Source organism: Pelodiscus sinensis, chromosome 1 (genome assembly GCF_049634645.1).
Source record: "Pelodiscus sinensis isolate JC-2024 chromosome 1, ASM4963464v1, whole genome shotgun sequence".
NCBI classification, from domain to species: domain Eukaryota; kingdom Metazoa; phylum Chordata; order Testudines; family Trionychidae; genus Pelodiscus; species Pelodiscus sinensis.
Genome location: NC_134711.1, coordinates 237453445 through 237480657, shown reverse-complemented (window position 1 = coordinate 237480657; position 27213 = coordinate 237453445). Strand labels below are relative to the sequence as shown.

Below are 27213 nucleotides of genomic sequence, written 5' to 3'. Positions count from 1 at the left end.
ATTCCAAACAATAAGGAGGTATGCACTTATTCTCCACCTGCAGTTTTCTTGCAGAGCACTCCCTGGCTGCATATAAGCAGCATTCATCAATTTTTGGGTGCTTCCCCAACCTATAAAGTCAGAAAAGTTCAAAGTTAATTTTAAACTCACAAACACATAGATAATTTCCATACATTTTTTTTTCATATCTTCACAGGCAAAAATATGATGGAGGACATCGGGGCATGAATCACACATTTAATAAAATATTCTTAATTCTCCATATCACTTGTAACGTTTAAAAGATAAGATAATGGCACTTTCCATGGATGGCAGAGTGGCAGTTAAGATTAAGGAACAAACTGGTTGGAAAATCAAATCTCTGCATTCCTGCCCTTTGCCGCAATTAAAAAGGTTGACGCAAAAATTTTCCTGGGGATTTTCTAATTTAGTTTTTACATAGTATTCTGAATGAAGATTTTAATTTCAACTTAACATTTTATTTTGCTTTGGTTTATGCAAACTAAAAATGTTCAGTTTTATTTTTTCATTCGAATAATTTATCCTCCTTTCTCTCCTCACTTTTTCCATTTTCCCACGGGTTTCAAAAAAGAAAAGGTAGGATGAAGGAAGACCCCCCCCCCCCAACTTATTTTCCACTTTCCTCTTCGAAAATAATAAGAAAGCATGTTTCTATTCAACACAATATAAAAAAAATCCAGTCAGAAAATAGAAACATTTTGGCATTTTCTCATAGAACAGGGGTGGCCAACCTTTGGCTCCATAATGTGGCTCTTCAGAAGTTAATATGTGGCTCTTTACATAGGTACCAAATCCAGGGCTGGAGCTACAGGTGCCAACTTTCCACTGGGCTGGAGGGTGCTCACTGTTCAATCCCTAGCTCTGCCCTAGGTGCTGTCCCCCTCTACTTTTTCCTCCTAGGATCCTGCCACTTCCTACCCTCTCCACTGAACCTGTCACATCCATACTCCCCCGCTTCCAGTGTCTCCCACTGAGAAAGAGCTGATCGCAGTGGGCAGGAGGAAAAAGAGGAGGAGGCACTGACTGGTGTGGCTGCCATTGGGCAGGATGTGCTGAGAGTGGTGGTGGGGATATGATCAGGGTTGGTGACATAGAACTGTTGCTCTTTGGCAAAGTCCATTGGTAAGTTCTGGCTCCTCCTCAGGTTTAGGTTGGCCACTCTTGTTGTAAAAAGATATTTAGACTAAGTCACATTTTCCAGGAGAGAGATTTTTCAGTCAAAACAAATTAACCATTTGTATAAGAAAGTGAAAAGAGATGAAAGTGGTAGTATTAAACTCGACTCTTTCTTCCTCCCCCTCAGAAGTGCCAAGTTGCAGAGTGTGGCTTCTTTAGCCACTTCTAACGTGTGTTCTAGCATGAAATCAAAGCTGTGAAGAAATCAATTTTCCATATTTAATTTTTTATAAAATTAAGTGGACGGCTGAATATGAAACTTTTGCTCAGCTAATGATGTGGTAGAGAAGTGGAAGGGCTCAAAATAACCTAGGATACGTCTACACAGCAAGGCTAAAGTCGAATTAAGCTACGCAACTTTGGCTACGCCGATTGTGTAGCTTAAGTCAAAATAACTTAACTCGGCTTTAGGCACTGTCTACACAGCAGGAAGTTGAAGTAAGAACACTCTTCCTTTAACTTCCCTTACTCTTCATGAAATGAGGGTTACCATGAGTCTGAGTAACAAGTCCTCCAGCTCAACATTATTTTGAAATAATGGTTTGTAGTGTAAACATGCTCTTTGTTATTTCGGAATAATGTCAGTTATTCCAAAATAACGCTGCTGTGTAGACATACCTCTAGAGACTCTCTTCTCTTTTTAAAGAAGATAGATCTGGAAAAATTAAGATATTGCATATATTTTCATTGGTAATGGGAAGTATTTATAACCTTCCCCTATTTTCTCATTTAACTGGGAACTGATTTTCATAGGCAAATAATATGTTGTGTAACCCCATTTCTTCCCAACATATAACTGCTTTTTAAAAATACGTTTCTAAAATCAAATTTATAACAGTATAGCACTGCATCATGTACAATGGAAGTATATTAGTGCAGTTCTTGGGTGGTCAAAGAATAGAACTAGTGCATGATATCATACCATCTTAAATGTCTTAAAATTAATAACTGGGTGTAGAATTATTTGGGATACCTCTTAGAATACAGTTTGTGCTTAGACAGTATTGGTATCAAGATCCACAATTTTAAAAAATGATTACCCTTATAAAACATCTGATTTAATATGTGCAAAAATTAGAATGCATAATTAAGATACCTAACAAGTCAATTAACTATCACAAATCCTAATATAAAATACAATTATGTGTGGTTGTAAATAGGCAAATTGAGTTTGTCATTGTTTTATATTTGCAGATCATGATTAGAAGCATTTTCTTATTTTTGGATCGTACATACGTGCTTCAGAACTCAATGCTTCCTTCTATATGGTAGGTATTTGTGTAAGTATGGTGCTAGCATAATTGTTAAACTTGAATTTGTTGTTGTTTTGTAAAGAATAAACATTGTTTTTCCCCTGATTACATTTTGTGTATGTAATACATGTAACATCTCTCATTTCTGAAAATTTCATGTAAATGCATGGAGTTAGTGTGTGAATGTTCTATAAATTAAGTTATATTTCTGAATTTTTTATTTTTAATATTTATACAGGGATATGGGGCTAGAGCTTTTTAGAAAGCACATTATTAGTGATAAATTTGTTCAAAACAAGACCATTGATGGAATCCTCTTGCTGATTGAACGGGAACGGAATGGTGAAACTGTGGACAGAAGCCTGTTGCGAAGTCTGTTAAGCATGCTGTCTGATCTACAGGTAACTATATCAAACCTTACTAATAGCTGTCATGCTTAAAGACAGACCTTTCTGATTGTTCCGTGTCCTACAAGAGTAACTTTTTTCTAATTTCTGTTCTTTGAACTAAAAACATACTTTAGGATTGTCATGGCTCCTTCCCCACTCTGGTACGATAAATGCAGAAGAGGGGGCCAGCAAAAGTACCCCAAAACTTTATCTACCAGGCTTTGATATAAAACTTCCCCCCCCCAAATCTTAACAACCTAGATTTTGGGAATAAAATCTCTGCTGCTACCACCCAAGTATTGATGTGAAAAATCAGGGGAGAGATCACTTAGGAAATCCCGGCCCTAAAGTACAAACCTGAACACAAAAATTAACCAATACCAGGTAAATAAAAATAAACTTTTAATTAACTTATCGAACTTTTATTATCACCATAATATTCCTGTTGCAAGCATAATGACTAGATGGAACAGTAACAAAATAATATACTCATGGAGGAGAAATTTACCATGTGCCAGGAACTTAGTTACAAAGGAGAGCAAAACCCATTTTTAAATGCACAGACACGAGATCCTATTTTCCAAACCATAAAACAATAAAATAGATTTATCTAAACTTTATCCTACTTACAAACTGCGAAGAGTATTTTCTTAGAGGGAGACATCCTGTCCCCTTCAATAGCTGGAAAGACACTACTGCCCAGGACAACAGAGGGAAAAACCAAAATTTCCTTTGTCCCAGTTTGAAATTCCTACCAGCATTCCTATTGGCTAAATCTATTTAGTTAAGTAAGGGACATAGTTAACCCCTTAGTCCCCAGGCTGCTGGCTAACCCTCATGATCATGACAAGGATCACGATTAAATTTAGTAGCTGTACATATAACTGTTCGGTGGCTCTCTACACCATAATTCATTTTCCATTAAAACTATATTGGAGTAAGACTATATTGCCTAGTAATGCTCAGCGCGGAGTGTCATACGGGCCATCGCCTTGTGCGCTGTAAACTCTGTCTCCATTTCAAAGCCAAGCCAAAGAGGGGAAGGAAGAAGTTCCATGTTGGAAAACTCCAATCAATTGAAGTGAAAGGTAACTTCCAGGCCAATCTTCAGTCGAGGCTTAAGGATCCCAGCTGTCCCACAAACCCCTCTTCAGAAGCTCTTTGGAAACACCTCAAAACCACCATCTTGCAGACCTCTGAAGATGTCCTAGGGTTTTCCTCTAAGAAGAACAAAAGACTGGTTTGATGAAAACAATCAGGAAATTCAAGAATTGCTGACGAGGAAGAGATCCGCCCATCAAGCGCATCTTGCTCAGCCGTCCTGTCCTGATAAGAAGGCATCCTTCCGCCTTGTATGCAGCAATCTCCAGTGCAAGCTTCGAGAGATTCAAAACGAATGGTGGACCAAACTTGCAGAGAGAACTCAGCTTTGCGTGGATACCGGTGACTACAGAGGGTTTTATGAAGCCCTGAAGGCGGTGTACGGCCCTTCGCATTACATCAAGAGTCCCTTGCACTCTGCAGATGGCCAAGTGCTCCTCACAGACAAGGTGTCTGTCCTGAACCGGTGGTCGGAACATTTCCAGACTCTCTTCAGCGCCAACCGCATGGTCCAAGACTCAGCAATCCATCGTATCCCACAACTGCCAGAGAAAATAGACCTGGATGAGATTCCTACTCTAGAGGAGACTGTCAAGGCCATTAAACAGCTGAAAAGTGGCAAGGCAGCAGGAGTCAATGGAATTCCACCAGAGGCTTGGAAGCATGGGGGCCCAGCGCTGCACACCAAACTCCACGAGCTCTTTGTCTGTTGCTGGGAACAAGGCAAGCTACCACAGGACCTCCGTGACTCAGTCATCGTCACTCTGTACAAAAACAAGGGGGATAACTGTTCCAGCTACCGGGGGATAACTCTGCTCTCTCGCGCGGGAGTACTTCTTGCAAGAGTACTTCTCAACAGATTGGTGCCCACCATTGTAGAAGAACTCCTTCCAGAGAGCCAGTGTGGCTTGAGAGATAATAGGAGCACCATCAATATGGTATTCATTCTTAGACAGCTACAAGAGAAGTTTAAGGAACAGAACAAGGGATTGTACGTGACTTTTGTCGATCTTACCAAAGCGTTCGACACTGTGAACAGAAAAAGTCTGTGGCTAATCATGTAGCGACTAGGGTGTCCCCCAAAGTTCCTCAACATGATCATCCAGCTACATGAAGACCAGCGTGGCCAAGTCAGACGTGACATTGACCTCTCAGAGCCCTTCCTAATACGCAACGGTGTAAAGCAAGGCTGCGTCCTCGTGCCGACTCTCTTCATGATCTTCTTCAGTATGATGCTCCAAAGAGCTGCAGTAGAACTTGATGATGAAGACAGTGTCTATATCCGATACTGTACCGATGGCAGTCTGTTCAACCTGAAGCGACTAAAGGCCCATACTAAGACAGTGCGGCAACTCATCCAAGAATTACTCTCCGCTGACGATGCTGCCCTTGTTTCTCACACGGTGACAGCGCTGCAGTGCATAACATCCTGCTTTGCAGAGGCTGCTGAACTCTTTGGACTAGAAGTCAGCTTGAAGAAAATGGAAGTTCTCTATCAGCCCGCACCTTGGGAAGATTACCGCCCTTCCTGCATCACCATTGGTGAGTCAGAGCTGAAGACAGTTCATCAGTTCAGCTACTTGGGGTGTATTATTTCCTCAGATGCCGAGGTCGATAAAGAGATTGATAACAGACTGGCAAAGGCAAACTGTGCATTCAGAAGGCTGTATAAAAGAGTCTGGAACAACAAGCATTCAAAGAAAGGCACAAAGATTGGTGTGTACAGAGCTGTTATACTGAGTACCCTCTTGTACGGTTCCAAGTCATGGGTTACCTACCGGCATCACTTGCCTCTCCTTGAGCGCTTCCATCAATGCTGCCTCCGCACCATCCTTAACATCCACTGGAATTACTTCATCACCAACATTGAAGTCCTCAAACAGGCGGAGGTTACCAGCATCGAGGCATCCTATTGGAGACACAGCTGCGTTGGGCAGGGCACATCTCCAGGATGGAGGATCATCGCCTGCCCAAGATTGTGCTGTATGGCGAACTCGCCACTGGCCACCGCGACAGAGGAGCACCGAAGAAGAGGTACAAGGACTCTCTGAAGAAATCCCTTGGCGTCTGTCATATTGACCACCGCCATTGGTCTGCTTTAGCCTCGGAACGAGAGGCCTGGAGATGCACCATTCAGCAGGCTGTCTCCTCCTTCAAGAATACACGTAGGGCTGGTCTTGAGGACAAAAGGACATGGAGGAAGAATTGTAACACCGCAGTACTAAACTCAGAACAGAATTTCCCTTGCTGCCACTGCGGCCGAATCTGCCTGTCCCGCCTTGGACTCGTCAGTCACCAGTGAGCTTGCATCAGATGTGGACAAACCCCTTCCTAAATCTTCATTCGCAAAATCAAGCCATGAATATTGTAGTAAATTATTCAGTAAAATAAAACTGAGCATATAATTTTTTAAATAAGTGGATAGATTGGAGTTTTAGTTTAGAGAGATTTCTTTTTTATTGCTGTCAAGTGATTAAAATTAATTGCAATATATCATACTATTAAGTAATAATAGAACACCATTTATTTAAATGTTTCAGGATGTTGTCTACATTTTTAAATATATTGATTTCAGTTATACCAGAGAATACAAACTGTACAGGGCTCACTTTATATTTATTTTTTATTACTGTGGCGTAGTGGGGGTACCTTGCTGATTGCTATGCTGGGGCTGTGGTAACCCCCACTGGCTGCTGTCTGTACCACGGCCCAGCAGGACAGGGGATGAGTCATTATGCAAAGAGGGTCTCTCAACCTGTCTGACCAGCTACCCCCCAGGGAGAGAAACAAAGGAAGATGGAATGCCGTCCCTGGCTGGGGGGCAGGGCTGGAAGAGAGTTAGTTAGTTTCGGTCTGGGAAGCAGGGGAGAAGGAGCTGGGGAGAGGGGCTGGGATTGTAGGGCCCAGCCACCCCCCATCTCAAGGGGGGGCACTGAGGCCTCTTAGCCCCAGTTCCTGTAACCAGATGACATCTGTGCTGTGCTGTATCCTGGAGAAGCAATAAACTCCCTCTATTCTACTGGCTGGGGGGGTCTGTTCGTGCCATTTCGGGGGTAGAGAAGACGGGAAAACCCCAACGCGCCGTCACAATTACAAATACTTGTACTTTAAAAAGGAAAAAAAATGGTATGAACCTTTCTTGTCTGGCACTGTCTGGTCCAGCATGGTTTTAGTTAGTGGGATGTCCCCTTATCACAGGTGTGCCCAAGTTTCCCACGGTCCCATAAAGTTGGTTTATAGCCACAAGTCCTGGCTCTCGGTGTTCTGTGCTCAAATGTACCCCTAAATGTCTCCTAAGAGCCCAATAAGTGGAAGTGTTGGTAATGCTGTGGTTCAGCAAATTATCTGGTTCATCGCTGATTAGGTCCCTAGGGTGCTGGACTAGAGAGATTCAATCTGTAGTGTAGTACAATCTGGTTATCTTGAAACATAACTTACAAATGTAGAATTATGCCCTCCTCCCCCCCCCCCAAAAAAACCCTTGCATTCAAAAATAAAAGTGTAGAACGTACGAGTCCACTCATCCCTACTTGTTCAGAAATCGCTCAGGAAAGCAAGTTTGATTATAGTTTGCAGGGCATAATGTTGCCTGCTCCTTATTTACAATGTTATCTGAAAGTGAGAACAGGTGTTCAAATGGTACTAGTGTAGTCAGTGTCACAAGATATTTATATTCCAGATGTGCTAAAAATTCATGTGTCCTTTCATGCTTCAACCACCATCCAAGAGGACATGCATCCATGCTTATACAGGTTGGAACTCTCTGGTCTGGCACCCTTGGAACCTGAGTGGTCCCGAACAAGGGAATTTGCCAGACCAGAGGAGGCCCCCTGCTACTCGCTCCCCAGACCACCTTCCCCTCCCACTGCTGGCTCCAGGTCCCCCCTTCCCCACCACTGGGCTACTGTGCTGCTGCGATCCTGGCAATCTGGAATGCCCTGGTCCCAGCCCTACTATCAGCTGCCGCGGCCCTGATTCCAATTCTGCTATCGGGGCTGCCACAACTGCCATGTCCCTGGCTCTGTTACTAGTGCTGCCCCTGCCCCTGCCCCTGCCCCTGCCCCTGCCGCACTACCGACACTCTGGTGCTGGTCCCAGCACCAGCCTCGCTGGTCTCTGAGCCACCAGTCCTTTTGACACTGGTACTCCCAGTCAAGACTCCCTGATCTAGGAACACCCATGGTCCTGCCAGACTACAGATGTTACCAGACGAGGGAGTCCCAGTTTTGGGAGGTCCAGCCTGTACTAGATTCTGCTTGATAATGATCCAAACAGAGCAGACCAACACACATGGTTCATTTTCATCATTTGAGTTGGATGCCATCAGCAGAGCTTTGCTCTTTTAAGACTTCTGAAAGCGTGTGCCACATCTCGCTCATCTCAGATTTTGGATGGCATTTCAGATTCTTAAGCTTTGGGTTTAGTGCTGTAGCTATTTTTAGAAATCTCACATTGTGTTTTATGAAATCTGCTGACACAGTGCTCTTAAAATAAACGTGCTGGGTCATCATCTGAGACTGCTATAACTTGAAATATATGTCAGTATGTGTATAAAACAGAACCGGAGACATACAATTCTCCCACAAGGAGTTCAGTTATAAATTTAATTAATGCATTATTTTTTAACAAGCATCAGCATGGAAATAGCTGGTTCACAAGGGTTCATTGCTCTTGATTGTTCCTGTTAGTTTTAGTTTAGTTCATTTACACCTCACTTATTTCAGTGAGCTAAAGCAAGATGACAGACCCTAGATTTCTTGGACGACGATTATTTTGGAGATTGTTGTTCTTGATTAGTTCTAGCATTTCAACAAATTTGTTTTACCAGTTGTGTCCTATTATTTCACTAATTTGGGACTATTGCATTCTCTGTAGGAATGTAAGCAGGATTGGGGTCCCATAATTGTGTTTATATTGGCTTCTGATGTCTGTGTGATTGAAACAGAAGTGCATTGATTTACATAAATCAGATGCCGAATCCCTGATTGAAGCACACTAATGATATGATGTGGGAAAGCTCCCATTGCAGTTGCTCATTCAGTACCTGTTATGTGAATAAACTAAGAACTTTATTATCCAGTATTGTTAACCTGGCACTTTTCTTGTGGACAAACAATTTGTGTTGTGGTGTATTTTCTTTCGTCTTGCCAACTACAAGAAATAAAGCCAGCTGTAAGCATGATGTTAATAAATAACTAATAATTTAATTTTTTGCTAGGTTTACAAGGAATCATTTGAACAGAAGTTTTTGGAAGAGACAAATTGTTTATATGCAGCAGAGGGCCAAAGGCTAATGCAAGAAAGAGAGGTAAATAAACAGTGTTAATGAGCACTAGGAATTTTGTATAGTGCAAATGTTATAATCTGTAAGAAGTCCAAATCTATATTAAAATTAAAGAAAAGACCATGGGATCCTAGATCTGCATTTAGTTGCACATGTACTGCTCCATGAACTTCAGTGTGAGCTGCATTGGTGTAACTGAGAGGGAGAATTTGAATCCACAATGTTGAATTTTCTTTAAGTCTGTGGTTATTTTCTTTGAATAGTCTGTGAATGTCTAAGATTTCCAAAAGGGTCCACACCTCGTTTGAAATTTTGTAGGGGTCTACAAATTTAAAATGATTGAAAAACTACTGCTTTAACTATAGGACTAGAAATGAAAGAGAACCCAGTGAAATTTAATCAAAATCATGCTGTTGGAGAGCACAATAATAAGAGCTATGAAAGTATCAACATCATTTCTGTCTTTCTTAGATTAATATCTAACTAAGCAGTTTTTTTTAAAAAGTCTTGTTTATTCAATAGACCAAGACAGTTTTGTATTTTCTTGGGTTAAAGTGATACTGTCCTGTTGATAGGCCAGAAATTTAGATATTTCCGAAAATGTCCAACAAACAAATGTCCCTTTGTTAATATAAATGTATTGGCTCTCCCAAATGAGGGTTGTGAAATTTAACTGACTCAACACAAATATTCTGCAAAAAGTGTATGCGATTGATATAAATTACCATGTCACAACCATGTTTCTTAGGATTAGTCCATCCTTAATTTCTTCTCTGTTGGTCTCTTGTTAGTACAGATTGAATCTCTCTAGTCCAGCACTCTCTGATCTAGCAACATCTATAGTCGGGTGTGATTTTAGTTAGCCAGATGTCCGCTTATCATATAGATGTGGCCAAGTTTCTGGCAGTCCCATAAAGTTTGTTTACAGCCACCAGTCCTGGTTTTCAGTGTTCTGTGCTGTTATTTAGCTCTGATTTAAACCTTAGGGTATGTTTAGACTTTTTCGAAAAAAGTAGCCTTTTTTCGTAAAAATTCACCTGTGCCTAGACTGCAGCCGCGTTCTTTTGAAAGTAAATTGAAAGAATGTGGCAGTTTTTTCGATCATGATAAACCTCATTTTACGAGGAATAACGCCTTTTTTTGAAAGAGAGCATCTAGACTCGCTTTCGAAAAAGCAAATCTGCTTGTAGTCTAGATGCTCTTTTTTGAAAGAGGCTTGTAGTCTAGACGTACTCTTAATGTCTTCTAAGAGTCCAATAAGCAGTGGAAGTGTTGGTAATGCTGCAAGACAATATTGACCTTCTGTGTTTGGCAAATTCTCTGGATTCGGCACTGGTCAGGTCCTGAGAGTGCTGCACTAGAGAAGTTTAATCTGTACTTTGCTAATATATAGGTAACATAATTGTAATGATAATAAGGTTATACATGTTATATACTTTTCTTTTGTTAGGTCCCAGAATATCTTCACCATGTAAACAAACGTTTAGAAGAAGAAGGAGACCGAGTAATAACATATTTAGACCACAGCACACAGTGAGTACAACTTTTCTTCCATTTTCAGTATAGGCCAAACTTTGTTATCCATTCATAAAGCAATGTGATTATCCATTGTTTGAAAGAGGACAGGATTATTCAATTATACATATAAGGGTAATATTGAGTTAACTATAAAAACTTTGTTTTATGAAGGCTACATATTTTGATTAAAATACAACAGGAAAAAGAAAAAAGTTGGAGAGAAAACATCTGGAAAGATCTAGCAACATGAGTTGAAGTTTTTGAGATCTTTGAATTGTTATTACATAATACATCATTTGGACAATTAAAATAGTAGTAGGGTTAACCATTCATGCACTGATAAGGACGTTTAGCCCAGATTGCCTCAGGGAAGGTGCTTGTTGCTCAGTGAAACTGTTGTGTATTATCACTCTTGAGCACTATTGAAAATATCAATCCACTTTTATTACCTGTTCTAGGCTATCTGACTAGGCTATTTGATCATGTGTTATAATGGTGAATTTTATTTAAATATTATCTGTTGATTCTTATTACTTAAAATCATCTATCATGAGCTATACTGTAATATTTGTATTATGCACACTAATATTTTTTAAACAACTTCTATATATTATAAAATTCTAATTTGGGCCCTAATCTTGCAAATTCTTTCTTCCAGATTGATTTTATTTCACAGTTAGTTCTAATGATTTTCATGAGACTACTCTCAAGAATGAATTTAAAAACATGCATAAATATTTGCAGAATCATGGCTTTAAAGTACAATTTAAAAAGAGTAGACTCGAACCCTAATGAAACCAAAATTCTGGACCTACTGTGGGTCAGAGTGTTCTGTGAAAAAATGAGAGAGCCTGGCATAAATCATCACTGTTTTCCTTTGATCCATTTAAGAAGTTGTATTTACAGTATCTGAAGTTTGTCTCCTTTAGTGATCCTCATGCCTCAGGTGTTTCCCATCCTTTTAGAACATTAAAGAAAGTAAAAAAATGATATGTATTTGATTCAGGGCTGTCAAGCAATTAAAAAAATTAATCACACAATTTAAAATATCATGATTAATCATGCTGTTAATAATAAAATACTATTTATATAAATATTTTTGGATGCTGTCCACACTTTCAAGTTTAGTGATTTCAATTGCAACACAGAACATGGATTGATTGTATAGTGCTCACTTTATATTTATTTTTATTACAAATACTTGCACTGTAAAAAAGAAACAAAAGAAATATTTTAATTAATCTAAAACAAGTAGCGTAGTACATCTCTTTATTATGAAAGTTGAACTTAAAAATGTAGAATTATGAACAAAGAAAACTACACTCAAAAATAAAACAATGTAAAACTTTAGAACCTACAAGTCCTCTCAGTTCTACTTCTTGTTCAGTCACTCAAAACAAGTTTGTTTACATTTATAGGTGATAATGTTGCCTGCTTCATGTTCACAATATCACCTGAAAGTGAAAACATCAGGCGTTCGCATGGCACTGTTTTAGCTGGCATCATAAGATACTTACATGTTAGCTGTTGTAAAGATTTATTTGTTCTTTCATGCGTCACCTACCATTCCAGAGGACATACGTTCATGCTGATGATGGATTCTGCTCAATAACAATCCAAAGCAGTGCAGACATTTCATCATCTGAGTCAGATTCCACTTGGGAGTTCAATTTCTGTAATTTCCACGCCAATGTTGCTCTCTTAAGACTTTTGAAAACTTACTCTATACCTCATCCCTCTCAGATTCTGGAAGCCTCTTCAGATTCTTAAACCTTATACTGAGTGCAGTAGCTATCTTTAGAAATCTCACATTGGTACTTCCTTTGTGTTTTATCAAATTTGCAGAGAAAATTTTCTGAAATCGAACATGTCCTGGGTCATCTACAGTGACCATGTTTTCTCAAAGGTAAATGAGACACTGCACAAGGATGGTCCAATGCCCCTTCTCCTCCCTGTGGGTAGAACTGGCCCAAGCCCTCCATGCAGCCCACCCATGTAGGGCCAGTCCAAGGCCCACCTCTACTCCTTGCTTGTGAGGCTGCCCGAGACCTTCTGCTGTCTGCTTGCATGGGACTGGCCTTGCCCTAGTCACTGTCCTGAACCTTCCTCGCACAGGGCTAGCATTGCTACTCCTCCCGTCTCCTCCCCCCCCGAACATTGCTCCATGCACTACTAGGGGTCACATCCTAGTTTTGTACCAAAAACTGTGCATTTGTCCAGTTCACTCTTGCCAGCTGGTGACCAATTGGCAATAGCAAGTGGGACAAATGCCCCAGTTTTGTTACCAAAAAAACAATAAAAAAGACTGGATGGCAATTATGTAACAAAAATCTATATTTGTAAGTTGCACTTCAGTGATAAAGAGATGGTAGTACAGTACTTGTATAAGGAGGATTGAAAAATACTATTTTTCATCATTTTACAGTGCAAATAAATAATATAAAGTTATTAAAACTGCACTTAATCTGTTTTTTAAATCACAATTTTGAATTAATCATTTGAGTTAACAGTGATTATTTGGCAGCCCTAATTAGATTTGTACTTGGGATAGATATGATCTTTCAGGGACAAAAATAACATCAGAAATAATGGAGGACACGTTGGGTAAAGTACTGATAGAATACACTCTATCAGGAATTCACTCTTTCACTTTGGGGATACCTCTCGTATCCCGAAATAGCTATTCCACGCCTTAAGAGTAAGCTCGTTATATTGAAATATAATAGTCTCGCTATTCCGACATCCCTGTAAGCCTCATTGCACAAAGGATAAGTGACATTTCAGAATAGTACTTTATTTCGAAATTTGGCGCTGTGTAGACAGCATCAGATTTTGAAATAAGCTATTTCAAAATAAGATCGAAATAAACTATGCAATTTGCATAGCGCAAATTGCTTAGCTTATTTTAAGGTAACGGTGCTGTGTAGATGCACCTTCTGGGACCAACATGAGTATGACACTATATATCAGGAATAAATTAGGTTTTATAAATCTTAAGACCAATACAATTATTCTGTGATTTATGAGCTTGCAATATATGAGAATAAAGCTAGCATTTTTGTTTGGTTGGTTTGCTTTATGGTACGTTGAAAAATTGCTGACAATGTTCAGCAGTATTTGCAACCTAAATATTGCACCACTTCAGTAATACATAAAACCCAGAAAAGGAAACCGACCAGTCTCCGTCAAATGCAGCAAGTAAGTAATCTGCATTATGGGTGGAAAGTAGAGATGAGCCTACATTGCAAAATTCAGAACCAAGTTTAATATCTTCCTCCAGAATTTGGTGGTCTGATACTGGATTTCCGTTCAGCTCATAAGTATGCTGCTTTAACTACGAAATCTTAGTTCAGAATTTGAGTTTCAATTTTGAACCACGCTAATGTGGGTTGTTGGGTTTTGAGGTTCTAGCTTAGAACCATTTACTTTTTCTTTTTATAGAAAAAAGATAAGAAATATTAAAAATTAGAACAGTTTTAAAGATTAAGTGTTATGAATAATAGTAAGAGCTTTTACTTTTTAAATTAATATAAATAAAACTATCATTTCTTAAATGCATATATTTTTGCAGCATTTTATGTTGAGTTTATCTATAAGAATGTTTTGTTTATGTAAAATACAGACTGCAAAATTAAAATAAACTGTAATTTTTTGATGTTTTGTCATTTAATGATGGGAGTTATTCACATAGGTATCCTGATAAGAGAGTAATCTCCTTAAACTGTGCAGTATTTCTTACTTGCTCTTTATTGCCTTATATAGGAAACTACTAATTGCTTGTGTGGAGAAGCAATTACTAGGAGAACACTTAACAGCTATTTTGCAAAAAGGTATATCTTTCTTAACTCTTGTAATCTACACTGAAGGACAGATTCTCATACTCTACAGTTATGACCAGGAACACAGGATTGGGGTCCAGGGTATGGAAGGGGGTTTGGGAACAGAGTATTTTGACTTGGGGAAGCAGTGTAGGAGGGGTGCAGAAAGTTTGGGTTGCGACCAGGGGTAGGAGGGTGTTGTGACCTGGGCAGCAATGCAGGAGGGAGTGCAGAGGGTTTGGGTTGTGACCTGGGCCAGGAGTTTGAGGGGCAGAAAGGAGGTTGTGACCAGGGCAGGAGGGGGTGACAACTGCAGGCTCTGTCCAGGAGATGCTTAGTGTAGGTCGGTTCTCAGCCAGTAGTCTAGCGGAACACTCAGGCAGGCTCACCACCTGCTGTACCGCCACATGCCACGCAAAATGGCCAGCTGCTGGGTCCACTGTGTGCATCTTTGTATGGCACACCCTTTGGGGAGAAGAGGGCCTCTGGATTGTGCTGGGGGCAGGGGCAGCACGTGCAGGCCTTCTTCCGATGTGCATACTCTGCGCAGACACACCCATGCTGGCTTGAGCAGCTGGCCACTTGGAGCAGCATCTGGGGGCACAGCAGGTGGGAAATCTGTCCGAGGGTCCCGCTGTGCCTCAGGACAATGGTGGCCCAGAATATTGTGGTGAGCCAGATTTGAATGTTTGGTGGGACGGATCCAGCCTGCAGACTGTATTTTATATACTCCTGCCTTATCGGCTCTGACACTATTGATTTCCCTTTGCTGTCTTTGTCTGAGCTAGTCAGCTTAGGGTCTTGTGCTCCTGTAGTATCTATCTGGGACCTGCAATGTCTTGGCATGGTTGGTAGTGATGGGGTCTGCAGAGTCGGTAAATGAGCTTCTAAGTTTGGAGTCCGCTTTTTTTATTGCCTTCTTGGCGGAGTACTTTTTTGCCTGCGAGAGTGGAGGAGAACCTTTGTCAGAGGCTGCCATAAGGTACCAGTGTCCTGAGGGTCCATGATTTGAGCTGAGAAGCCAGGAAGAGAGATTTCTCCATAATGAGGCACTTCAGTTGCAAGAAAAGCTGTATTTCAAGTGGTCAGAGAGGTAGCAAACAGAACAAAACAGATTACTAAGAAAATAATACATACCATGCAATCTAAGTAGATTCACTAAAGAAGATGGCTACTATTAATACTTTCTTACTCTAGACATTATTTCAGATAGAATCCTTCACTATCCCAGCAGGTCTTCCCCCACCCTTTTAGTTACAGTTCTTTTTGTTCCCAGATGTTTGCAAGTATCTTTTGGGGTGGGGAAGCAAAGTTGAAGCAAGCTAAAGACAATTGTTGTTTTCCTTTCCTGCCTTAAGTAGAATTTCCATAAGGTGGGAAACCTTTGTTTGAATACTCCTGTGGAACATTTTATCAGACGAAGGAATTGGTTAGTTTCAGGTGACCAAATCACCTGACTCTGTCATCAGCCATGAGTCAGTAGCATTATGGAAGGCAAAGCCTTTTCAGAGTCCATGGTACTAACTGTTGAGCCATCAAGTTTTATCTGGCTTTTCCATTGTAGTCCCTGAAGTATCAGCAGTGGGATTGAGCCAAAACCAAAGGAATGGAGTCAGTATTCCTAACTTCATCTACAAAATGATACATGGATATGAATGGGATAATCATGTTTACTAGATCAAAACCTTTTTAGTGATACCCGACATGAACTATTTTGCATTAAGCACATCTGTTAAGTCAGATACATTTTCATAAAGCCTATGGAATATTATGTTACACTGAGGATCTACATTTTGGACTTTACTGCCTAAAGTGGCATTTAGGTGACTAAATCCCTTTGGATCTAGTCCAGAGACACTTTTCAGTACTGATCATAACTCCTTTTTACAAAAGAAATCTGCTGTAATGTTATAATTGTATTGATTATATCACAGAGCCCACATACCCTCTATTCTGTCTTTAATTTAGTGATATGCCTGCAGTTAAAGATAAGATTAAATTATTAAAATTTTATTTTAGGACTTGATAATCTGCTTGATGAAAACAGAATATCAGATCTCACCCAGACATACCAGCTATTCAGCCGGGTAAAAGGTGGGCAGCAGATCCTGTTGCAAAACTGGAGTGAATACATCAAGGTATTTCAAACATTATTGCATCTTACTGTCCACGTATATATGCTGTGCACAGTGGAGTGACTGCTTGGTTTCTAAAAATTAAGTAATGAGAAGCAAAAAACACTCAACTGTGTTCATGAAAATTATATTTTAAGCAGAAACGTGGATTTTTTATTTGGTTTGTTAATGCACACATTTTGTTCAACAATATTCTGAAAACTCATGTTTAGAAGTGACAGTGTATACGCATTTTGATTTTAAAAATCATGTTTGGGAACTCTTTTCCCAAAAAGAACAAAAATACAAACAGGATTTTAAAAATAGATCTACTTATGATTTGAGAAAACATTGGGCTGGAAAGTTGGCTATGTTTGGTTCAAAATAAATAGTTCTCTGTTCCTCCAGACACTCTAATCGCAGTGCTGTGAAACTACTGGAACATCAGAACTTGACCAGTACATCTATCAGTGTTGCAGATTTGTTGTGCTATAAATAACTGCTGCTTGTTATAAGGGTTAACAGGCTAAACAGTTTTTTAAGTTATGTTGAACATGAGATGAACGTAACTTAGAGGCCTCACTTTCATTGTACAACTAGATATTGTGCTAGTCATGTATTCATCCTGAAGAACATGCAGTCTAGCACACTTGGAGATGCTTTTTAATTGTAGCCTTAAGCTAGGGCTGACTATATTATAAGAAAACGTTGCAGTGAAACTCCTGGAATCACATGTCTTATATTGTGAGGTAGGATTAGGGAAGGCACATTAGAAACATTATGCACTTGGTTTCCCAAATGCTAACCACTCGATTATGGCCTCCAAGGTAGGAGAGGGGCTGATGGGCATTTGAGACAGTGAGAAAATCCCATGTGACTAGGATGATCTGATGCCCCTGAAAAGTTGATTATATCCCAGATGTTAGGACTAGACCAAAAGAGAGTGGTGGGGTGGGAGGGGTTGAGTTTTAATTAATGTGTATATTTTGAGGTAGAGTACAAGAAACCAAGAACACACAAGGAAACTGATCAGCGGTGCAGGTGAATAGATGGGGGGAGGGGTCAGGTTACTGGGAGGAAGGTTTGACAGTTTTAGAGAAGGTGAGTCCTGGGTTTCTGAGGGTATGTCTACACAGCAAAGTTATTTTGAAATAACTTTCCTAGTGTCTACACAGCCAAACCGCTATTTCAAAATAAATTTGAAATAGCGGAGTGCTTATTTCGAATTTAGTAAACCTCATTCCACGAGGAATAATGCCAAATTTGAAATAGCTATTTGGAAATAAGTGCTGTGTAGACACTTATACCGAAATAGGGGGCCTCCAGCTTTCCCAGGATGCCCTGGTGGCCACTCCAGCCTCAACTAAGAGCATTCCTCTCCCTCTCCCCTCCCTGGAGCCCTTGAAGGGTGACTCTGGCCACAGTGTCTGTGCCAGGTCCAAGCCTGCCAACCCAGAGCCAGCAGGCACTGTCCCTGACCCAGTGGCCCCAAAACATGAGCCAGCAAGCCACTGGCAGCCAGCCCTCCACTGCTCCCCAGGAGCAGTCTGCCAGCTCCCAGGAGCCTGCCAGGGCCCGGAGAAGGAGGGCACCTTCCTGGTCCAGGGTGGAGATCATGGACCTTATTCAGGTTTGGGAGGGATGCCTCCAACGTCCATGATCTCCGCACTAGACGGAGGAATGCAGCCGTCTATGGCAGGATAGCTGCCAGCCTGACCAACAAAGGCCACATGTGAACCCAGGAGCAGGTTTGCATTAAAATCAAGTTGGTCTGGTGAGACTCCCAACCCTGAGCTTCCCCTACCCTGCTTCCCCCTTCCAGCTCCCTCCTCCCAGGTTTCCCCCTCCCCTCACCCACTCTCTCTTCTCCCCTCTCCCGCCTCCTTTCCCCAGTCTCACCAGCGTTTCGTTTCCCTCCTCCTTCCCCCAGTCTCGTTAAATAAAGAGAGTTTGTGTTCATGAAAATATGTGTACAGGCAGTCCCCGGGTTACGTACGAGATAGGGACTGTAGGTTTCTTCTTAAGTTGAATTTGTACATAAGTCGGAACTGGCATCCAGATTCAGCCGCTGCTGAAACTGACCAGTGGCTGACTACAGGAAGCCCGGAGCAGAGCAACTCTGCCTCGGGCTTCCTGGAATCAGCCGCTGATCAGTTTCAGCAGCGGCTGACTTGGGGACGCCTGGGGCAGAGCAGCTGGGGTGCTGCTGGGTTGGTTCAGTAGCGCCGCTCTTCGGCGCTACTGGACCAACCCAGCAGCACCCCAGCTGCTCTGCCCCAGGCGTCCTGATTCAGCCGCTGCTGAAACTGACCAGCAGCGGCTGAATCAGGACGCCTGGGGCAGAGCAGCTGGGGTGCTGCCGGGTTGGTCCAGTAGCGCTGAGGAGCGGCGCTGCGGGACCAACCGGCAGCGCCGCAGCTGCTCTACCTCAGTCGTCTGTGAGAAAAGCCTGGTCTGCGGGGGGGGGGGGGGGGGGGGGGGGAAAGGCGCACTAGCTGCGCCCCCCCCCCCCCAGCAGACCAGGGAGACACGGGCGGCGGGACCCCCAGACGTGCCGCGGTCCCGCCGCCCGGGTCCTCTGCGGCTTTGCTCTGCATCTCCCTGGTCTGCTGGCCCCCCCCCCCTCCCAGCAGACCAGGGAGATGCGGAGCAAAGCCGTGGAGGACCCAGGTGGCGGGACCGTGGCGCGTCTGGGGGTCCCTCCTCCCGCGTCCTCTGGGGCGAGAAAAGCCCCGTTCGTAAGTAGGGATCCGACGTAAGTCGGCTCCGCGTAACCCGGGGACTGCCTGTATTTTAGTTGGAAGGGGGGTTAGGGAGGGGTAAGTGGAAGGATGTGAGGGAGGAATGAGGCACAAGCCCCCAGTGGGGCAGACCAGGGAGGCAAGTTCAGGGTGGAAGCTCTCCCGCAGGGCCTCCTGGACACTGACAGCCTCCCGAAGGACCTCCTGGATGGCAGCCTGCAGAAAGTGCAGCCAGGCTCACAGCAACATGTCCAAGAGAAGCACCCGAGTGCCCAGAGGCAGCTCCGGCTCCATGATGCAGAGTGCTGTGGTGTCCCGAGGGACAAAATGCTTTGCTGTCCCTCATCGAGGTAGGCAAGCAAGCAGAGAAACCTGAGAATCTGCTGTCCGGGGGGTTCCTTTAAGCACAGGCCTCAGGCAGCAGCCACACACAGTAACTCCTGACCTGATGCCCTGCCGGACCTGGTTCCGGCCGGCCTTAAATGCTATTCAGCATCCACTTAGTGTGGATGCGCTAAATGCATTTTGTGTCTAGACACGTTATTTTGAAATAACTTATTTTGAATTAACTGTTTCGAAATAACGCTGTAGTGTAGACATACCGTGAGAGAGTGTACAGGGTGAATTAAAGCACCTGAGACCAAATCCCTATTCTGCCACAGACTCTCTCTCTCTGATCTTGGGCAAGTCGCTTAGCCTCTTGTCCCTATCTATAAAATGGGAGTGGTATTTCTCTACCAGTTGGGGTGTTGTCTGGATAAGCACATTAAAGATTATAAATTGTTCAGCTGCTACAGTAATGTGTGCCATGTGAATACCTACCGATAGATAGAGGTATGGAGTGTGTGGACATTATAGCTATGCCTAACTATGTAGAATTTTTGAAAGGATATGCAAATTCCACGGGAATTTTCATATCTTCTGCCGATCTCACTTTGAAAAAGGATCTTTCGAAAGTGAAAGTAGTCTGGACGCAGTTTTTTGGGGGGAAAAACGCTTTTTCAAAAAAAACCTACTCTTTAAAAAAAAAAAAAAAAAGGAGGTTTACATGGAGTTTTTTTTTAAAAAAAGGGGTTTTTCCCCAAAAAACTGCATCCAGACTACTTTCATTTTCAAAAGATCCTCTTTTGAAAGTGAGATTGGAAGAAGATATGCAAATCCCGTGGAATTTGCATATCCTCTTTTGAAAAACAATAACAACGTAGTTTAGACATGCCCTATGAGGGGTTGGCTTCTGGCAGGATCAAGTCACTGTATCAAGGATCGTAGCTATGAATTATTGCTATGTCTACTTAAATGTTAAGAGGGAGGTCTGAGCTGTCTTTTTTCCGCCAGCTGTTACAGTGGCTGAGATAGTAATGAATGGAAAATATGAAACTGCTTTCCTGCTGCCACTGTGCAGTTGTCCCAGTTGTTCACTATGGAAATCTGGTCACTGTACTTGTGACAAATATAAGATGCTAACTTTCTTAAACTGTCTTACATGGAGTTCAATCAAATACTATTATGTAAATTGTCTGATTCAGCAACAAACAGTGTTATACAGGCAGTCCCCGGGTTACGTACAAGATAGGGACTGTAGGTTTGTTCTTAAGTTGAATTTCTATGTAAGTCAGAACTGGCGTCCAGATTCAGCCACTGTTGAAACTGACCAGCGGCTGACTACAGGAAGCCCGAGGCAGAGCTAGCTGCGCCGTCCCCCCCCCCCCCCCCCAGCAGACCAGGGAGATGCGGGCAGCGGGACCGCCGAGAAGCGCTGCGGTCCCGCCGCCCCCGTCCTCCGCGGCGAGAAAAGCCCCGTTCGTATGTAGGGATCCGACGTAAGTCGGATCCACGTAACTCGGGGACTGCCTGTAATTCCATTGAAGAGCTGGGTACAGGTAGAAACAAGATAAGATTAAAAATTGATAAAGCAAAAATTTTGTCTTCACATGTCAATAGCTTCCTCCCCCTTTTCCCCATCTAGTGGTGGCTCTGTATCTCCACATTTGTAGCCCTTGTTGACATTAGAATCTTGGAAGTTGCACACAGTTTTTTATTACACTGAACATTCTTTCTACACTTTCCCACATATTTTTTAATATAAATTGTGTATTCAATTGTGTGTGTGTGTGTGTGTGTGTGTGTGTGTGTGTGTGTGTGTGTGTGTGTGTGTGTGTGTGTAACAACGTCAAATATGTAACTTTTATTTTAAATGTAAGTGAACTCTTAAACACTGCTGTTAGAAATCCATTAATGTGTGTTTGGATTTTTTTTTTTTTTAGTTTTGTGTTTAAATGTCAATGCATCTCATCATTTTGAACAGCTTTAAGATGTCAAGTACCTCTATTATAAATTTTTCCAATTGCTGAATTTCATAAGGGTGTATGTGTCTGTGAGGGGAGACAGGTAGCAATGAAGTATCTGATTATCAAAAGTGTTTGTTTTTACAGAACTTTGGGACAACAATAGTGGTTAATCCTGAAAAGGACAAGGATATGGTGCAAGAGCTACTAGATTTTAAGGATAAAGTGGACCATATCATAGAAGCGTGCTTTCAGAAAAATGAGAAATTTGTAAACTTGATGAAGGAATCCTTTGAAACATTTATCAACAAGAGACCAAATAAGCCTGCAGAATTGATAGGTATAATATATTTTTCTGTAAAATATTTATAAAACCTATAGAAACCATAATAAGATAAAGCATACTGAGTATGCTGTTGTAATAGTAATACAATGCATAGCCCACTAGAAGAATTGATTTGGAGATGTTAGGCAAAAATTAATCTGGCTATGTTGTGGAGTTCAGGTAAAAGTCTGGATATTCTATGTCAGGTGTTTGCTTGCAAGACATCACATGAAGAGGCATGTTAACTCTTGCTATTGCTGCATCCCTACTTGCCTGCACTGTGTATAGTGCTGACAGATGCTTAGAAACCTGTATGGCTAACTTTCTAAAGTAGGGTGAGTTGCTAAGGGGAAGGAGGAGCTATTATAAAAGAAATGTAACTACTTCAGAATAGAATAGTGGTATGTCTTTTGGATAAGGCTCATACTGATGTTAAAACATCATTTTCCCATACAGACTGACAGTCGATAAGAAAAATATGCCCAGGAAGGAAGGAGTAGTGGGATTTGAGTGGCTGGTTGTTTTTCCCTCCTGAGCTAAACTCAGGAGAACATCAGTTTAAAAGCATTAAGTTACAGGAAGACTGAGTTGTAAAGAAGAAAATTGTTCAGGACTTCTAATCAGAAAAGGGAAGCGTAATCATTTGGTGTACATTAGAAAAAAAATATTTAAAATGTTCAGAATAAGTAATATGAGGACAGATCCACTGGTGGTGTAAATTGTGATAGCTCTGACTTTGAAGTCAGTGGAGCTACAGTTTACATTAGCTGAGGATCTGCACATTTCTGTCTATACCATATTCTTTTGCTTTTTCTTGCTAACCTGAAAAATGGCTTTATAAGTAATACCCTTATGTAGGGGAGATGACTGAATACTATTTGAATGTGCGAGCAGTGATATGGGCTTATTGCCACTTGTGGAAACTATATCCTCAGCTGTTACAATGGCTTCCTTCTCATCCCACTGACACGTAACCTAGAGACTCAGAGTAGGGCTATTTGTATGGCTTTCTATACCTTCAATTAAAATTTATCGTGTAATCTTGTTTCTCTCTGCCATTATCAAGCTACTAACTTGAAAGCATCACTTCTGTTTAAGTTTTGGTGAGAGCCAGAGGACATGGTAAAGGCCTACAAAAATAGTCGTCTTTGTGTTGTTTATTTTTGTTTCTCATGTTATACATTCTTATGCATTGTATAATTCCAAATATTGTCTATCAACAAGTAATGTTCTTGTAGTGAACATAACATGAAAATTCTAGTGTTTTAGTACATTAATTTTAAAGCTAATTTGTTGTCTTTATCATTGTCGGTTCCTTTGTGACATCATTTTTCACTAAAAATGTAATACCTGAATATAATTACTCTGACTTTTGAGGCGGGATAACCGATTACAAAATAGGATATTTGGCATTTCACCAGTGCTTTAATATCTAGTAATATTAGAAGTGGAAACATTACAATAATTTTAGAGGCATTTTTATTTTAAGCTCCTCAACTTTTTTATTTATTTATAGCAAAACATGTGGATTCAAAGTTAAGAGCTGGAAATAAGGAAGCAACTGATGAAGAGCTAGAAAGAATCCTTGACAAAATCATGATAATATTCAGATTCATTCATGGTAAGAAATGTTTAAGTGTAAGAAGGGTTTAAAACAGATGTGATTAAGATGATCTTTAGTGCTACTGCTAGAACTGTTAACTGATTTAGTGCAGCAGTAACAAACTTGTTGCATGTTTAAGAGTCTATAGGCTGGGACTACAAAATTAGAGAGGCTGATGTTAGTTGCATAAAGACCAAAGGTTAAAACTGTTCTCTGACCAGAAACTGTGAGTGTCACTGATATTATTTTTCCCCTCATTGTTTCCCTCCCCTGGCCACTCAGATAAGATTATGTGGGAGCCCTGCACACAGTAGCTCATCCTTTTCATCACCATCCTTCTTTTACATAAGGATGCAAACAATAAATCAAGGTACAGAGAAGAGAGAGTGGCACTGTAGTGCTTGACATCTTAATGCCATGCACTTTCCGAGAATGAACTCTACCAATCAATATAAGGATAACCACATGATCTGGACATTTATACTAAAATGAACAGCAGAAAAAGCATATCACCATATCATCTAATTAAACTATCTGTTGGCTGTTTTAGGGGAAAATGGGGTCTAAATCTTAAATATCTGAGTTAGAGGAAAAGCTGTTTTTGTCTAACTAGAGCAGTTTCTAATATTGGGCATTTTATATAAGAGATATAGGCAGGCCTGCTTTTTTTTTTTTAAACCCCTCTTTGCTCTTGCTATGGAAATATTTTTCCAGAATTATTTGAATATAGCAGTCTGGACAGCAAACGTGTGGAGACTGATTATTGTTTGTCAAACCCTAAGAAAATCCCAACAGAAGCGATGAAGGAAGTATATATTTCTTGAGGCTAAGAGATTAACCTTTCTAAATTTGAAATGCTAAATATGAAACCATGACATTTTCCATTTATTATTTTTATTTTAATATTATGCATATCTGTATTTTAAAGTTTTTAAATGAACTGAAAGAGTAGGTCAGAATAATAATTTTTTTTTTTTTTTTTTTTTTTTTTTTTTTTACTAACTAATACATATGTCATAGCAGGACATGGCTGGCTCTTTAAGGGTAGGTCTTACTGAGCATTTAAGTTTCTACGCCTTGGTCCTTTAAGGACAGATATTCTGAGACCTGTAGTTACCAGCTGTTCCCCATCTTATCTTCCAAGCACTCCCTGCTCTCTCCTGAGCTTTTCACCCACAATAAAGTGGCATGGCTATTCTATATAACCAAACCACTTTATCAGTGAGAGCGAAGCTCAGAGAGTTCTTGGTAGTCTGTGTGCTGGGAGATCTGAAGTAGAACTGCTGCAGCAATGTTGAGTTCCTCTTGGCGGATCCCAGTGATAGTCTGCCAAGATTTGGGGTAATAATACTTTGAAGGAGCCATGTTTTGCGTGGAGGAAAAGAGAACACTGAATCTGAATCATATTCCTAGTACCTCTGCTCCAAGGAGTGGTAGATCTAACGAGCGGATCTGGAGAAGCCCCAATGGAAGGGGTGAAGATCTGTGGATATTCATATATGTCTTAAGTTTCAAAAGACTATTTGCAGAGCCTACTGAGAAGTATACGAAAAGCCAGAGGAGGTGACGTGTACAGAAGGGGTTTTCTGAAATGCATAAGGACCCATTTTGTGTATTAATAGACAAGACTCCAGGAGGGACGATGATAGTATTTTTGGCAAATACAATTTTGTGTCAGTAATTGCAGCTGACCAAGGGCAGGAAGGGGCAATTAAGTCAACAGCCACACTTGGACACTGAAGAGGGAAACAACCATATCACAATAAATTAAGAAGAAAATCCAAACCACAAAATTGTTGTGATGTTAAGGCTCCATTGGCACAACTGGCACCTATCTTGATGTCCCAGCTGTCTTACCCATTGCCATCTACTTCTTCAGAGGCTGCTTCTGTGTCAGTGCCATCGGGGAGACCCACCAAACGCTGACAGAGACTGCTTTTCCATTTACTACGGAGAGTTGCATCTCTTCAGACTCAACCATCCAACACCAAGATCTCCTTCAACATCTTTTAGATCATTTTTACAGAACTTGTTCCAGAGATACTAAATCTGAAAGTCAGGACTGACATTCTTACAAGGAACATCTCCAGTGACCTTATGGGACATCTTGAACTGTTATGAGGAGGTCTAAACCTCCATCTGAGTTCTAGTCTACAAGATCACCTTAATCTACACCATCAACATATAGGGAAGCCCCTTCTGTGATCCCTTAGCCTCTTCCTTTGTTGGAACTTAGATAAGAAGGGAAAATAATGGGGAAATCTTTTCATGTCTTCCCACCCCTAATATTTCATTTTTTCTGAGGCTGTCACCCTGGAATCAACATCTTTTCTGGAAGATTTTAAAATTCCAGGGCTTTATGAGAAGGGTGGCCATGTCTTTAGGAGTACAGGTGATGCTTGCACAAGATAACCATACAAGCTCCTATATATCTTACAGATCCCTGCTCTGAAAACAATCATCCTTCCCATTAATGAAGCCTTTGCTGGCATCAGTCAGATCTCTCTGTCAGATGCCAGCTTCTATACCACCCACAGTCAACGGTGCTAAAGTTCCACTGCAAGAATTTGATTATTTCTTTACCAACTAACTCTTGACTCCCTTGAGATTATGGATACTGCTAAGTGTACCAGGCAGTCTCAATTCAGGGACACTAACAACAAGGAGTTTAAAAACTGGACTTATATATGGACCATGCTACTACCAGCCTTCAAATATGTGTCAAATTATCAGGTACTGTTTTTTAAATACACTTTTCTTAATTGGCCAGCGGTCTCCAAATTTACAGACAAGTTGTCTGAGGAGTACAGAGAAAAATTATTGGCTATAGTTTTTGAAGGATCTCTCACTTCCGGTGGTATGCATCAAGCCTGCAAGACGTTTATATCCACCATCAGGAACCACTTGGTTTAAGTTCTGATGAACAATACCATTACCATGTTTTATCTGAACAAGCAAGGGGATTGCAGGGTCATCTCAGCTGCTCTAAAAAACAATCTGTCCATGGAATCTCTATAAGAAGCAATGTCTTACTAAAAGCTTTATATTCCAGAAGTGAGGAACATTATTGCAGATTCTCTCCATAGGAACTTGTCCAACACAAGTGGTCAGTCAGGAAGGATATTCTATTCCAGGTCTTTCAACACTGGGGGTAACCAGCAATGTTCCCTCTAATTTATTTTTTTCAGTCCATGCATGGAATAAATTTTATGTGCAGAGAGTCATGTGGAGATGTGTTTCTACTGGTGGTGCACATGCTGCTGGCTGTGGGTGCTCTGCTAATCAGGCGGCATTTGAATCTCTCCTGGGTAGTCACCTAAGCACTTAGCTTAAAAGGAATACCGGTACCCAGTAATACGTTTATTTGTGACATACTTCAACAACAGGTGCAGGGATTTTGCTTCAGAGTGGCTGCAGCACAAGTTCCATGCTGGATGTCTTTCTTCTTCCCTGGTCTATTCATCTGCTTTATGCATCCTCCTCTCTGCCTCTCCCCCTCCTCCCCCCCAAATTTCTCACATTCGAAGAGTGCTCCAGGAAGATGAAAAGAGACAAAGCAACATAAATCCTGGTGGCACAAGCTTG

At 41.2% G+C, this 27213-nt stretch overlaps 1 protein-coding gene across 2 annotated transcripts in view; it reads left to right on the top strand.

Annotated features, from left to right (window-relative positions):
* CUL4A (cullin 4A) overlaps window positions 1-27213 on the top strand; it is a 69069-nt gene that overhangs the window by 19305 nt on the left and 22551 nt on the right. For both annotated transcript variants that reach the window (XR_012900369.1, XM_075918528.1), the window contains 8 exons: window positions 2392-2465; window positions 2689-2851; window positions 9159-9248; window positions 10675-10757; window positions 14505-14572; window positions 16580-16698; window positions 21848-22040; window positions 23542-23646. Coding sequence is in view for 1 of the 2 variants with exons in the window: in XM_075918528.1 (XP_075774643.1) it covers window positions 2392-2465; window positions 2689-2851; window positions 9159-9248; window positions 10675-10757; window positions 14505-14572; window positions 16580-16698; window positions 21848-22040; window positions 23542-23646 (895 nt within the window). In the remaining variant the exon portion in view is untranslated. The remainder of the gene's footprint in view (window positions 1-2391; window positions 2466-2688; window positions 2852-9158; window positions 9249-10674; window positions 10758-14504; window positions 14573-16579; window positions 16699-21847; window positions 22041-23541; window positions 23647-27213) is intronic.